This window comes from Patiria miniata, unplaced genomic scaffold, assembly GCF_015706575.1.
Source record: "Patiria miniata isolate m_02_andy unplaced genomic scaffold, ASM1570657v1 HiC_scaffold_19, whole genome shotgun sequence".
In the NCBI taxonomy this organism is placed as follows: domain Eukaryota; kingdom Metazoa; phylum Echinodermata; class Asteroidea; order Valvatida; family Asterinidae; genus Patiria; species Patiria miniata.
In genome coordinates this window covers 9,503,156-9,518,164 of record NW_024037057.1, presented here as the reverse complement: position 1 = coordinate 9,518,164, position 15,009 = coordinate 9,503,156, and the positions used below count along the sequence as shown (strand labels likewise).

General features: G+C 39.8%; 1 protein-coding gene across 1 annotated transcript in view; it reads left to right on the top strand.

Annotated features, from left to right (window-relative positions):
- The window catches only part of LOC119725693 (putative uncharacterized protein DDB_G0271606), a 60,408-nt gene that overhangs the window by 19,223 nt on the left and 26,176 nt on the right, over window positions 1–15,009 (top strand). Inside the window, 1 exon segment of the mRNA XM_038197218.1 lies at window positions 9,562–9,700. Coding sequence (XP_038053146.1) covers window positions 9,562–9,700 — 139 coding nt within the window.

Genomic DNA, 15,009 nt, shown 5'->3' with positions numbered 1-15,009 from the left:
CTTGGAAAAAACCATAGCCTCCCACGGTCACCCACTTCCTCCGCTCCCCTGGTCAGTGTTGTTCTCTCCAGCTGGATGGAGCACACGTACATCGCGCAATGAGAGACAACATTGACAGGGGGCCGTGGGATTGGGGACCCAACGAGATTTGGCCAGGATTGTCGCCTGGTCAGCAGTGGCCAAGGGGTCCTGGGGCATGTTAACCCCCTCGCCTCCTACTCTACCCCTCCCCCCTCCTCCTCCTTTTGACCCCCCATTTATGCCCTCCCCCTTCAATAAGTTCTACCCTCCCCTGCAAGGGTCTCTGGGGCATGCAACCATGGAGCATGGAGCTATTAATAGCTCCATGCCTGGAGCAACCCGGTGTCATCGCCGTCACCTCTCAGATGCCCCTCAGTTCTCCAGCTGTTCTAGGTACCCTGAGGTGCCCCAAGGTGCCCCTAAGGTTCTCCCAGGTGCAGCCACGATGCAACCCCTGTAGTTGCCTCTCAGATGACCCTCAAATTCCCTAGGTGCCTCCAGGTACGCCAAGGTGCCTCTCACCCAAACAAGTTGCCCCAAGAAAGTAGGGCCCTAAGGGGGAAAAAGAATAAATTGTAGTCACTTCTTGCCAGAACACACCCGTATACATTTGTACACATGTACATTGATGTAAGGCACTTTGAACAACTGTGCTGATCATAGCCTGAACTTCAAATTGCATGTGAATCTCTCCAAGTATGACAGGGTTTGATGTACAAGTGCATTAGAACATGGAACAGGATGTTGTTTGTTCAAGGAATGACTTGAGCTTGAGATAAACCAGCCCAGATCTTGACCTTTACAGGCGGAAAATGCCAGCAAAACACATCTCAAGGCTTCCTCCATTTGTCCATGTGCGTGTACATCAGGGGTCGATTTAGAAAATAAAAATTACCGGTACATGCTCAACTGAGATTTTCCTTGAAAATGGGCTGAAAAACAGAAAAAAAATGCATGCACAGGCAAAATGTTACATGCACAGAGCCAAAGTTACATGCCTTTGTGTATTTAAAACCCCTCTAAATCGACCCGTGTACATGTACATTGTTTGTTCATGCAGTGAATTTGAAATACATGTCGTTTTGTACATAATGCACATTGAACATGGTCGTGATGTTTGGTAATTGAATTGAGCGAAACCCTCGCGAATGTATTGCAATGTCCTTGGTTGAGTATGTAAGCTTATAAATACAAAATGCTTGGATACTACGGTAGGAAAGAAACTGAAAGATTTCACAGGATGCATACACATGTATGTATGTATGTTTTTTTAAAAGTTAGAAGGTATCGAGTAGTATTACTTAGAAATGCCTATGACTTGACTCCCCTTAAAACTTTAAAGCACACAACATGTACCAGTACATGTACATGTTTAGACATACATGTACTGTACATTGTACATTGTACATGTACATGTACCTGTTCAATTCTGTGGCACGGATGTCAGAGGTTTCGTGAATTTTCTTGACTAAACACAAAACCTCACAATTTGATTAAAAATGTGATCCAGTCATCAATGCACACTTCAGTCCTCTCTAAATTTTGACCCCCCACCCCCATAAAGGTATCCGTTCCATGCTGTGGCATTGACATTTAGGTCTACCCTAGACAGTTTTACGACCCATCTGGGTTCTAGCAATCTATTACCTATGTCATTCACACCTTGTCACAGTTACTAATCCTACTAAAGGGATTACAAACATCGTCAGCACAGAGAGAAATCGGAATTGGATGTTGAACATATGTTTCTGGAGCTGAGTTATCAGAATTTAGGGCTCTGTGGTGATTGAAAATATGAGAGAAGTTTCCTCTTTAAAGGGAAAATACAACATTTGCAAACATCGAAAAATAAAACTACCAAGTTGTTACGAAATACCTTACTAGGATGTTGGTAAATGACATGCTAAAGCATCCTGTAAAATTATGGCACCTGGTGTGAAGCCATTTTCAAAAAATGGTATATTTGTATACATTTCCAACGCTGGTCGGCCGACCACCGTTGGAAAAACCTAACTATTTTTCAACTACTGCTCCAAATTTAAAAAGTTGTTTGCAGTCCAAATTTTGTTTGCTATTGGTTGCATGTTCATGAACGGGTGCAGGCCAGCTAGACTGGTTCCCTTACCTTACAATTTTCTGGTATTTTTTATCCATTTCATCTATAGTGGAGTCTGGGAACCAGACTACTTGAATATTTTTGTTTTTCTTGGTTTTTCCAGCATTTTCGAACACAAAACGTCAAACATGTCAGTGCAACAATATTTGATCTATTATACTAACCCCCCAAATAGTTCATTTCTGAAAATTACAGCAAAAGCCAATGATGTATATTCCCTTTAACCAGGAAATGAATTTAAGATTGAGGACAGGAATTGATAGGAGTGGGTTTTGAACTTTGCAAGATGAATAGACGCATTGCACAGCGGCCATCTTTGTGTGCGTGTTTGTTCTACAGGGATACCCTAGTAAATTAGAAATATTATTATTAGTGGGTACGAGAAAAATGCGGCTCGACAAAAGTTGCTTGTGGAATCACCATCTGGCACAGATCTGGCACACAATGGGGAATGCATTTCACTTCAAAATGTAAAATAATGACACAAAAGGGTCATATTATAACCAGTTAGTTTTTGTGAGTCGAATACATGTAGGTATCCTGCACGTATCCTTTTTGTGTCCTGTACCCAAACCAATTCTAGTGGTACCCAGTGTGTAGCATGTTTGTGCAATACTTAGGCCAAAAAAAAATAGTTCTGCTTCCGATTACATGGCGTTTGAAAATAGGGTAGGTAGGTAGGGAAATAATTTTTTTTTGCGATTTTTTTTTGTGTATGATCCTATGGAGGCGTCTGCGTGTAGTCAAGGGTAAAAGGTAGAAATCGATGGTTTTGGGTGTTTTTTCCTCATTTTTCCCATAAAAAAAATTAGGGTAAGGCCAAAAAAAAAAAGTCTCCGGTTTCTGGTATGTGCGCGCGTCGCCGTAGCCATGCGCGTTGGCAAAATGAAAAAGTTTTTTTTTCAATGAAAGATGATGTTTCAAAACCGCCAAACTCACTGGTTTGACTGGAATCCTGCTGCTGCCCAATTTTAACGTGTTTTTAGATTGGGTTATGGTCGAGAATAAGCTTTATGTGGCCTCTCTGGACTCCCATATATTTCCACTAAGTTTAGTCTGGCACCATTTGCAGTCATCAGCCGATATTTGAAGCAAAAAAATCAGGTAAAAAAAAAAAAAAAGCCGCGTCGCCGCACCACTTTTTGGGCAAGCTCCATACCAGAAACCGGAGACTTTTTTGGGGGGGCTTAAGGGCTGTCAGAATAGGGTAGGTAGGGAAACCGGAAGCAGAACTCTTATTTTGTTTGGCCTTAGTTTGAACACATGAACAGCACTTGCATGTGCCAACTGTTCGTGATGCCTACACTGTGAATGTGCCGGTAGTGTGTACATGTACATGAGCGCTATTATGATAAGTGTGACCACCATTTGACCTCGGGTTCTGATTGCCTCACAGAGGTCGCCCGAGGTCATCGAGGTCAATTGAGGACTTCCTGCTGGGATCTCAAGCAGGAAGTACTTGGAAGTACGTTGGGTTTAAAAATAACGTCAACAAAGTATCGGCGGTATGACGGAAGTCGACATGTGTTGCGCAGTTTGGTTGCCTTCTTCTTGCTGCATGTACTTGGCATGTTGTACATACACAGACATACATGTACATGTACATGTACATGTGTACATGCAACATACATGTACATGTACATGTACATGTGTACATGCAACATACATTTACATGTACATGTACATGTACTGTACATGTACATGTGTACATGTGTACATGCAACATACATGTACATGTACATGTACATGTACATGTACATGTGTACATGCAACATACATGTACATGTACATGTAACATACATGTACATGTGTACATGCAACATACATGTACTGTACCGGTACTCTTTCAAAAATTGAAACTTGACCCTTTCACTCGCTAAAAGTAAAAGTAGCCACCGGATAATTTTGACTGAAAAAATACTCTGTTAAATTGAAAGAGTTTGAAACGAAAGGACATTACTAGATGGAAAGTCAATATGCGATTTTAACAAGTTTCACTTGCATGTCCCTGGTTTCATTCTGATTTAAAGTGAATTTTCATTTTTTTGGAAAGAGAATCTAGTACTTTGTATATTTTTTTGGCCGTCGTCAAAATTATATGCATTTCATGTAAATATTAAGTAAATTATGATATCGATTTCAATATTCAAAAATATTCGGATATTAAATTAACATGTAGACAAACATTTAGGCCTGGGTTGTGTTTTGGCTTTTTTTTATTTGCTGAAAACTTTTGAGTTCAAGAAAAATCTTTGAAATCAATCTAAAGGTGGTTTACAAAGTAGTAACTCATGGATTATTGGAACGATTTAGCAGATTCGAGACCAATGGAAATAAACAGTTGATATTTGTATTCATGAGGCCGTATAAGAACAGACAGAAATAGACAAGCAGACACGTTAAACTAAATTCCACATGTTTTTGCAGTCGCAAATGATTCATCATCGGGTAGATTAAGCAGATTTTGATGATCTAATAAACGTTCCGAGTGGACATCAGGGCCACAATCATGTAACACAATCTAGACTGTCTCTTTCCCACGTCCTGTAATCTCGTCAATCGGGTCAAAAAAGTTCGCGTAGTGAAAACATCTGAGAGTAAGCATGGCGTACTGTTTGCGGGAATGACCGGGGTTCTAGTTACGGATCTTAAGACGAATTCCTGGGTAGCATGAGGACTGCATTCTTGGCAGTCCTGAGATGGTTGAAGACGGGACGGACGACTGGGTAGCGTTTAAAACCACAAGATTCCTGGACTGATTACAGGAATGTCAATTTAGCCGGACAGTGTACATTTAAAAGATGCTCTTCCTGTGTTCTTCAATACTTTCATTTTTTTTTCTCCTAACAAATTCTCAATTTATGTTTTACTTCAGCAAAAATAAAACTGCTCTAAAAAGTAACCCTCTAAAAAGAGCCTTTTTTGGGTTGTTTTGTTCTCCAATCCAGCTTGTTCTCCAATTGGCAAATTAATTTATTGTTATCTGTTACATTCACAATTGAACAATTTATGTCGTTAGAAAAACGACAATTAAAAAAAAATTGGAATGAAACTTGAAAAAAGTAGAGGAGAGCATTTTTAATATTATGAATAAAAAAAAAATCAATTTTTCCTCAAGTTACCGGCAAGTCCTTTTGGCTTGCTAGTGACAATCGACCAAAGACCTGATTTTTTTTTTATATCAGAGTTAAATTTATATGGGCAAACTTTCAAATACGGATGGTAGTCATTCCAGAGCAATTAAGAGCTGCAACGGTGATTCAGTTTACCAAATCTGCACCAAATTACTGCCAAATTGTAGCCCATCTGAACCATATTTTGGTCAATACTAGAACTGATGTTGAAATAAACCGAGTCTGATGGCCAAGTGGCCTTGGCTTGAACATTTCCGCTGTCGTGCATGCCAAATGCTCTCCTCGGGGCAGTAAACATTCTTGTATTTGATCAACATTGTACATTTATTGGCTGTAAAAGTGCAATTATGAAGCAGCTACATGTATGACCAAAACGGTATGTGTGGCTTTATTCTCGGAGGCAGTTCTCTGGCATTATTTACTGATGACAAGTGTAACAGGATATTGCATGGGAAACTGTGGTACATGTACATACCGATACGTACTCTATGTACATGTACCAAAAGCATGGTACATGTAAATGTTATGAATGCGCATAAGGCCCCCCAAAAAATACCTCGGTCTCTGGTCAGCGTGCGCGTCGATTTTAATCATGCGCGTCAACCTTTTTTTTTTTCAAATTAACACGGAAGCTACAACAGCCCCCTCTATTGCCGCACCTCCTCAAATTTTTGTACCAAGGAGCACCAAGGAATGGGGAAATTGCACCAAGGCAAATGATAAAGGGCACCAAGGCAAATTATGGAGGACACCAATGTATAATGAGGACACAAAAAAGCAAAATAGTACCCACCTTGTCTGTACAATTCATGCTTGAAAAAAACAACAAAAAAAACCGCGTCGCCGCATCAATTCCAGAACTTCGGTCTGACCAGAGACCAATTTTTTTTTTTGGGGCCTAAACTTCCTTTTCTTGTTTTTGTTTGACAACTTTTGGTTTATCCGTGCTGTTTCATTTGTTTATTTTGCCAAGTGTTGGAACATTGCCATTTGTAAACAAACAAAAAAAAGGAAAGGAAATGTTATGCACTTCTTTTTTTCTACCAACTTAATTAACCGTTAGAACCTCCCCACTCCATCAAAATCCATCCCAACATTTTAGTGGATTTTGGGGGACTTGGTCCTGCAGGCCTGGTTTGACTAAATATTGATGGAGTATGATGGACTTGGGTCTGGAGGCCTAAAGCAAAGCATACATTGGAAGCAGTGTGATGATGGATTTTGGCGGACTTGGTCCAGTACTTTGTAAAAGACAGTAGGACTTAAGGTTACAAATGTTCATAACATTTCCTTATTCCTTTGAGAAGTAATGACTTTATTAGGCCTACACACTGCATGATGGAGAATGGACTGTCCTGAAGTTACTTTATTGACTAAACATGCACAGGTTCATGAAGATTTATCCAAATACCATCATTTCCATGCTAAGGCCGAAACCAGTCTTAAGATCTTTGCTCCAAAAACGTCAGATTACAGCTCAGCTCACATTGTTACAGTGTGTATTTCTACAGTACATTTGTAATTTCTAGAAGGCTTGTCACTAGGCTTGCAATTCGTCAGTAGTTTGACCCTGTCATGATCCCATTAAAAGCCCACGTAGGTTGCTTCTGGCTCCACTGTGTGTTCAACTACAACAATAATTTACTCTCCCCGTGTCAAAATGCCCCGCGCTTGTTTATTTAAACCGTTTGACTTCCAGGAGTCTGTCATTTTGATGGGTTGATTTTCTGAACTTTGGTGAACAGGTTGTGGAAAAGACGAAACACTCTAGTCAAACGTGACTGGAGTAATTTATAAAGGACTTGGGGGGAAAAAATAGGAGTTGAAGTTTTGCCTGGAGTGATCAGCAATACATTCATGTGAATTTAATATTTATGCTTTGGAAAAGTACCATAAGTTATGTTTTCAGGTACTAGTAGTAATACCTCTACGTGTTTTGGTATGTGGACATTAGGGACTATTAGATATTGTACACGTACGGGATACGTATGCGGCTCGGAAAGAATGACCTATATAAATCACCGTTTTGGGTCAGGATTTCACCAGACGTACAAATACATTTCAATATTTTGATGTACAATGTATATGTAACATGCACATTGGCGGGAGTGTGCCCGATGAAATGCCAATGCGATGTGGTGATTCAATTGGTCACTTTTTCTGGGCCTCATACCGGTACCTTCATCTACCATAGAAGCACCATTTCTAATGGTCCCCATTGTGTAATTTGCAGCCTGCCGATGCTGCAGCATTCTAGAGACCTGTTTTTTTACACATTGTACAGGTCACCATGAGGAGAAACATTTTTTTTCCTCTGTCATTCCAAAGCTCTACTTGATGAAGTGACTGGCTACTTCTCACCCATAGAGGGGGCTATTGCATCTGATAGTAGAGTGGTAGACAGTGATTAAAATATAAAGGGTTAAGTTTTTATGGTTTGCTTGTTTCTTCTTCTTTTTTATGCCCCGCGGCGAAGCCGAAGGGGCATACTGTTTCCGCCTTGTCCTTCCGTGGGTGGGTGGGTGGGTGGGTGTGTGTGTGTGGGTGAGTTTGTCTTACATACGCAGTGTGGACTTCCGAACAAAAGACGTCCACATAATGTAGGTAGCACCGACGTTGTGTGGACTTACCCCACATCCACACAGTGTTTCCCCATTTCTGGAAAACAGGTTTAGAGGCATTTTTGGGTTAGGTTTATCTGTAGCAGAATGAAGAGAAACACTAAAGGGAATCATAGAAAAAAAATTGGGTTGAAAGAGTTTTCACAGTTTGAGAAAAATGAGTTTTTTCACTGGTTTTTCTTAACTACACGAAAGCAATGGAAAGTCCACACTAGTCATGTGAAACAAGTATGGGTGGGTGGGTGTGTGTGTCCGGACAAATCTTGTCAGCGCGATAACTTGAGAAATACTTAACATATGAACTTCAAATTTGGTTTGTGGATTGTTCTTGGTAATCCTAAGAAGCCTTTCGCATTTGGGGCCAAAAGGCCAAAGGTCAAGTTCACAGTGGCTAAAACAATAGAAATCTTGTCAGCGCGATAACTTGAGAAATACTTTACATGTGAACTTCAAATTTGTTTTGTGGATTGTTTTTGGCAATCCTAAGAAGCCTTTTGCATTTGGGGCCAAAAGGCCAAAGGTCAAGTTCACAGTGGCTAAAACAATAGAAATCTTGTCAGCGCAATAACTTGAGAAATACTTTACATGTGAACTTCAAATTTGGTTTGTGGATTGTTCTTGGCAATCCTAAGAAGCCTATTGCATTTGGGGTCAAAAGGTCAAGTGTCAAGTCCACAGTGGCTAAAACAATAGAAATCTTGTCAGCGCGATAACTTGAGAAATACTTAACATATGAACTTCAAATTTGGTTTGTGGATTGTTCTTGGTAATCCTAAGAAGCCTATTGAATTTGGGGCCAAAAGGTCAAGGGTCAAGTTCACAGTGGCTAAAACAATAGAAATCTTGTATTTATTCTGAGATTATAGGGATTAGGGATTAATTCATATAAAACCTACAGAAGACACTAATGCTGTCAATGAATGTTCCATGTGACCAAGGTACATGTAAGTTGATGTTAAAAGAGTGGTGTTATGTCATGGGAACAGTCACGGTTGCGGGGCATTTGTGTTTGTAAACACACCTGACTTGTTTCAAAATGAAGTTTCTTACATCAGCAGAAGTGTATTGATTTCGCTGAAACCTGTTTTGCTAAACGTGTCTGTCTGCAGAACTATTTTCAGCAATCATTTTCATTAACAGAAATATTTGATCACACACTTAATTTGTCACAGATTTAGTCAATTTGTGAAAGACAGGTATGTGTAAGACTGAAAGCTTCAGCAACATACAAGTTTGGAGGATTGTTGAGGATTGAGGGCACATGGACATTCCGAATCAGTTGATTTTGGAGGATTGAGGCTGAACGGTGTTTGAAGAAGAGGAGGATTTTGGAGGATTGAGGATGGTTCCTACCAGTACCAAAAAGGCCTAGGGGGTTAGGGTTAACCCTAGCTGCCCCTAACCCTTTAAAATCCAACTGCATGTTTTGTTAGATTGAGTACTGCACTAATATTAACTGATTATGCTTTACATGGAGTTAGGCAAACCGGTACAACCATAATCAGAGTCCAACAGTTTGGTGTATGAGTTGCCATACAGTGTTGGATTTTGCAAGAGTGAGGAAGGTTCCTCACTCGAGGGGGTTAGGGTTAAGCTTCTTGTTATACACCTGCTTTTCCCTTCAATTTTGAATGTAATTTTTTTCGATGCCTTTTGTTTGCTACTACAGAAAGAAGAGAGACAACAACCAGTGGTGGGAGCTCTTTGATCCCAAGACCAAACGGTTCTACTACTACAATGAAATGTTGGAGAAGACAGTCTGGCATCGGCCACTCAACTGTGACATCATACCCCTGGCTAAGCTACAGGTAAGCTGATTGGTGAATTGAAATAATTGAATATGTAACAGGTGTGATTGACCAAGGATGTGAATTCATACCCCTGGCTGAACTCTGCAAGCTGATTGGTCAGTAGAAATAATGAATATGTAACAGGTTGTGTGATTGGCCAAGGATGTTACTTTATACCCTGGCTGATTTACAGGAAAGCTGATTGGTCTGAAATCAATGAATGTAACAGGTTGTGTGATTGGCTAGAGAAGTGTGGCTTCACACCCTTGGCTTGATTACAAGTAAGCTGATTGGTCAGTAGAAATTAATGAGTAACTGACAGATAATGTGATTGGTCAGTTGAGGTAAATGATGTAACAGGTCGTGTGATTGGCCAGAACACTGTGACATAATACCCCTGGCTGAACTAAAACATGCTCATGATATTTTACTTTCGAAATAATTTGGAAGTAATTATGATAGCGATAAATAGAACATAGGATGAAAGGTTGAAAAACTGGATGGATAAGAATGATTAAAACAATAAAGTTTAAATTGCTGGTACTGTTTAACGTCTAATCTGGTAATTTTCACCCAAATAATATCCAGGTAAATTTGTTCTGTGCACTCATTGGAATTTCACTTGAAAATTCTGAGAGAGAGAATTGTTAATAGCGCCCCCGCTGTTCAAATTATGCCAAGATCCATACACACTGGCTGCAGTCATTGTACATGTGCATGTCTTGAGGAAGTAGAATTTGCTGTGGGATATTTCGAATAGCGCCCTCTATTGACCTACTTGACCAATACTTCAACAACGACCATGACTCATTTGGAGGGTTGCCAAACATTTCCCAACTCAACGCAGAGAAAAAAAAATGAAAACGAAGAATCTGTTCTCGACAGTGCCACTTGATCTTCGGCTGTTGGAGTGTCCTCCTCCCCTATCCCAAACCAGAGCCCCGCCCACCCTCTTCATTAAAATACAATTTGCCGTTGATATTTTAATGACGCATCATTACCTCATCGTCCTTATATTAGAATCCTTGCAAGCGATGCCGCCAATCTCTGTAATTTCTTGAGAAGCCCATTCCGCACGACTGCACCCATCTTCTGCGGCTTAATTTATCAAAAAATCCCATCTTTTAATTGCCCTAAGGGGATGGAGCTTTGTATGCGGAGCTTTAGCCGGTTCCCACTCAGGTGACATGTAGTATTTGCATGCCCAGAGGCCATGGCATGGGCACCGGGGATCATCAGAGCTGGGTGGCCGTGCCTCATTTAGTATTCAGTTTTAACGCCCAATTTGAGAAACTTGCATAAATGATCACGCTGCGGGAATTTTTCTGTTTTCTTTGCCAAGACCCATATTTTTATTTGAATCATAGTCAGTTTTCCTAATTTGTCTCATTGTAAATTCATATCGACATGTTTGTGTGATAAGTAGGGAATTCAGAATTGTCTTAATTGGAACCATTTTGTTATTTCTCAAGTGTATTTTTTGTTTCGTTTTGTTTTATAAACTTGAAGAAATATTGGGTTTTGTATTGGTAAAAATGCCTGCTACCAGTCATCAAATTTATAACCGTACCTGAATATATTTTTTAGTTCAGTTACATTCTTAAAAAAAAAGAGAGAAATTAAAAGCCCTCCCCCTCTACTGAAAAACATTATTCTTCTCCAATTTATCATGAAGCTCATCACTGTAAAATAAATTGTAAAATAAAATTCACATAAATCGAATTTTCAGCGGAGTGCGCAATCAAGCCAAACACATTCACAGATGTCAAAAAAGTACACGCAGCATTCCATCATCACCCAATATGAAACACACTTGACATCCGAGACTGACATGAAAACCGTGTCGATTCATGCATCGTTTCCAGGCATCGATGGCACCTGATTAACATCAACCACAGAGGAATGCCCAATCTATTTTTAGACTGGAGGCTTTGCCTACTGATTAATATGATTAAGAAGTGTTAAGTGTAATCAGTTATCTATTTTTTCTTCGCTACTTATCACTCCTCTGTGTCAATACAGTTTATTAATACCTCTAATCGTGTACTTCCTGCGCAGTTTGTCATATTTTTTTTTCACAAAGGGATGTATGTGTTGTGGTGTTGATGGACAAAAAATAGTGTTTTCTTCAACGTGTTCATCTTACTTAAAATACATCTGACTGATTTGAGAAAAACTAAGCAAGAAGCACACAATTTGAACAGAATTATTTCATTACCTAAATATCTACTGCACTAGGCATTTCTGGCAAAATAACTGAATTTGTTAACTGAAAATCCCTTTTTATTAAAAAAACAAACAAAACAAGTCTTACACATCAATTGAGCGCGGACAGTACATGTACATGTACAATTTGTTTTTGGAGGGAACATGCCTATGCTTTTAAGACTGATTTTTAGTTCTCTGATGAACGGCCTTTTTTCCTTGATTTTAACCAAAAGTCTGCTTACAAGATATTTTGTCTTTAAACATTTGTGACCTACTGTGGCAAATTGAGGGATGTCTCCCAAAACCATGTTTTGAGTAATGGATACACTAAAAAAATCTTGTCAAAATCAATATTATTGTGTTTTTTTTCCGTATATTTGAGTAGCCAAGGTATCCAAGATGCACATCATGCCTTTTTGTAACTTTTGTGCGCTCTGAATTTACCTACCCCATTTTGATATGTGCTAATAAAAATATTTGTATTCATAAACATACTGAACAGCATACCATCACATAATATCCTAAAACTCTCCAACACTCTCTTAAAAATTCCTAACACGTACTCCCATCCCTGACCACGTGGTCTCCCCCAGCCTCACCCCAAAACACGTGTACAGACGACACAATCCCCACCGCACGCCGTGGAACAACCCGTCCCCAGATTACCCCAGGGACGCTCTAGCTTCATTAATAGTAAACGACCCATTTCCATTCCCGCGCTCATCGCCACTCACCCCCCCCCCCCCAACACAGACACACCGGTCGGACGTTTTCATGAATGGGACTCAAGCTCGTGTTACTATCGCCCGTCATCATGCTTAGATCAGTCACTGTCTCGTAACTACGAACACTAAACCCAAGATCCTTCGACTGGAGATATCCAATTATCCACCGCGTGAAACGGTTGCGGACGAGCCACTCAAGCATCCGAGAATCGCTCAGATGAGACCACGTGCGCCGGGTAATTTTCCCCAAGACAAAGCCACCGTGAAATTTGTTGGAGATGGCACGCGCTGACTACTTTGGCAGAGAATTCTGATAAAATTTACGGTCGGCGCCTTCTTTTCTGCATCTTGGAATGTTGTTGATGATTGATATTTTGGGAATCTCGCTATATTTGGAATTATGGAGTTTATGTGCTGTTTTCAATACCTGCTGTCGGTAAGAAAGATTTGAGAAAAAAACCCCGTTATTTTCTGTATTTTAGATTATTATTGTGAAAGAGTTTTTGCAAATGTGATTTTGCCACCATTTTTGTTATTTTTCTAATTGAGGATGAGTACACTTTGTAACGAACCAACGCTAGACATACATGTATTTACATGAAAATCCATCCACGTGTCTGAAAACTTGCCAAAATCTTGCATCATACCTTCTACAAATGTTTGAAGTGTGGCAAATATGCAGCCAAAAGTGCACTTGACCTTTACTTGAAACGCTGGCCAGTTGCAGGGTAGCATAGATGCATGGAAGAAAGGGTCGTTATCTTAACGCAGCTTGAATGCAGTGATGTGTCACTCAGAGAGGACATCAATATTTTTGCTTGCATCCATTTGAAGTGCCAAAAAAACGCCCTCTGTACAGTGCATGTGAAAAAGCTTTAAATTTCAACAGAAATCTGTATGTACATCGTACAATTTTAACAAGAGCTGTACGTAGAAGTGATGAATCATAAAATGCATTTTGCAAAAATAATTCCCCTCAAAATAAGGACTGAAATAGAGCAGACCAATTGAAAACATTATTGTTCAAAATTTTACACAGGCTTTATTTTCTGAGGAAATAGGCCTAACCTTGTAATAGAAAAGGCATTCCCTCGGATTGGCTGAACTAGGCTGAATATGACAGACACATTCAACGTCCGCCCCACATGATGTTGATACAGATGTCTTGAGATGACAGAAATCGATGAAAGAGAAAACACATCATGTAACTCGGTAAATCCCTCTTCAAATCGTTTCTCCAGACTCAGACATTTTCTCCTTAAAGCCATGTTTACATTGCAATTCTAACGGTTACAAAATCAGGGTTTTATGGTTGGCTAGCGGCCAAGGGAACTTTTATGTCTTTGTCATTTCCGATGTTTTTTTGCAATTTTGGAAAGTAAGTTCAGTCTTTCTTAAGTAGTTAAGCCAATCCCCCCACCAAAGAAAAGGAACAAAATTTGTGGCCTGAAATTGTGTAGCCATTGATTCAGTGGTGCGGAAATGATCGATGAGATTCAAAACTGTTTATAAAAGGAATGTCACATTGAATTTGAAAGTGCTTTTGACGTGGTTAGGCCAAAATAGAAGTACCTGGGAAAAAAAGACCTTAGATTTCAGAATTTTGAGGTCGGTCTGGTGTGGGCAACACTTTTTTTTCAGGGGGGGGGGGCTTTTTATGAAGGCTTTGTAGTATAATTTGTTAGCTGAAACTCTCAGACAAGTTTTTTTCCACAAAGAAAAGAGAATGGGGAAAATATATTACTAAAATAGCCTTTAAAGCAAAGAATGTTAGTGTGTGGATAAATATGTGTTATACTGTACTGCAATGACTGGCCATGATCCTGAAATTTGGAAAGCTTAAAAGTCCTTGACAGGTTTGCCCCTTTAAATTTAAAAACCAAACATGAGTCAGTAGTCCTGAGATGTCGAAGCCTTAAAGTCTTGACAGTTCTGCTCCTTTAAAGCCAAACATGAAACCACGCTCCTGAACCGTGTTGATGAAAAACTGTCACATTGTTTTCTCGTGCAGCTCTTCCCAACTCGTTCAAGGGTGTGTGATGCTCGGTAAATCAATACGCAAACCTTGAACAACATGTTGTAAACCGTCTGCTCGTTGATTTGGCCGGAGATTAGCATTCAACTCCGCATCGTGTTTCACTTGCTTGTTACATGTAAAAGCGCTGCGATACGTGTGCTACATTCTTGTGGCGCACTGTGATCTGTTATTCTGTTTTACTCCCTAGCGTTCCTACGAAGAAAAAAATCAATAACTTTTGCCCATCCTTCAAAGGAAACAACACTTGTAAAACACGTTGTAAGCAACTCGAAGGTTCCCGCTATCAGACTTCAAATGAAGAGTTTTTTCGCAATAAAACAGTTATCTCCATTTTTCTCCTTCTGAGAAAATCTGCT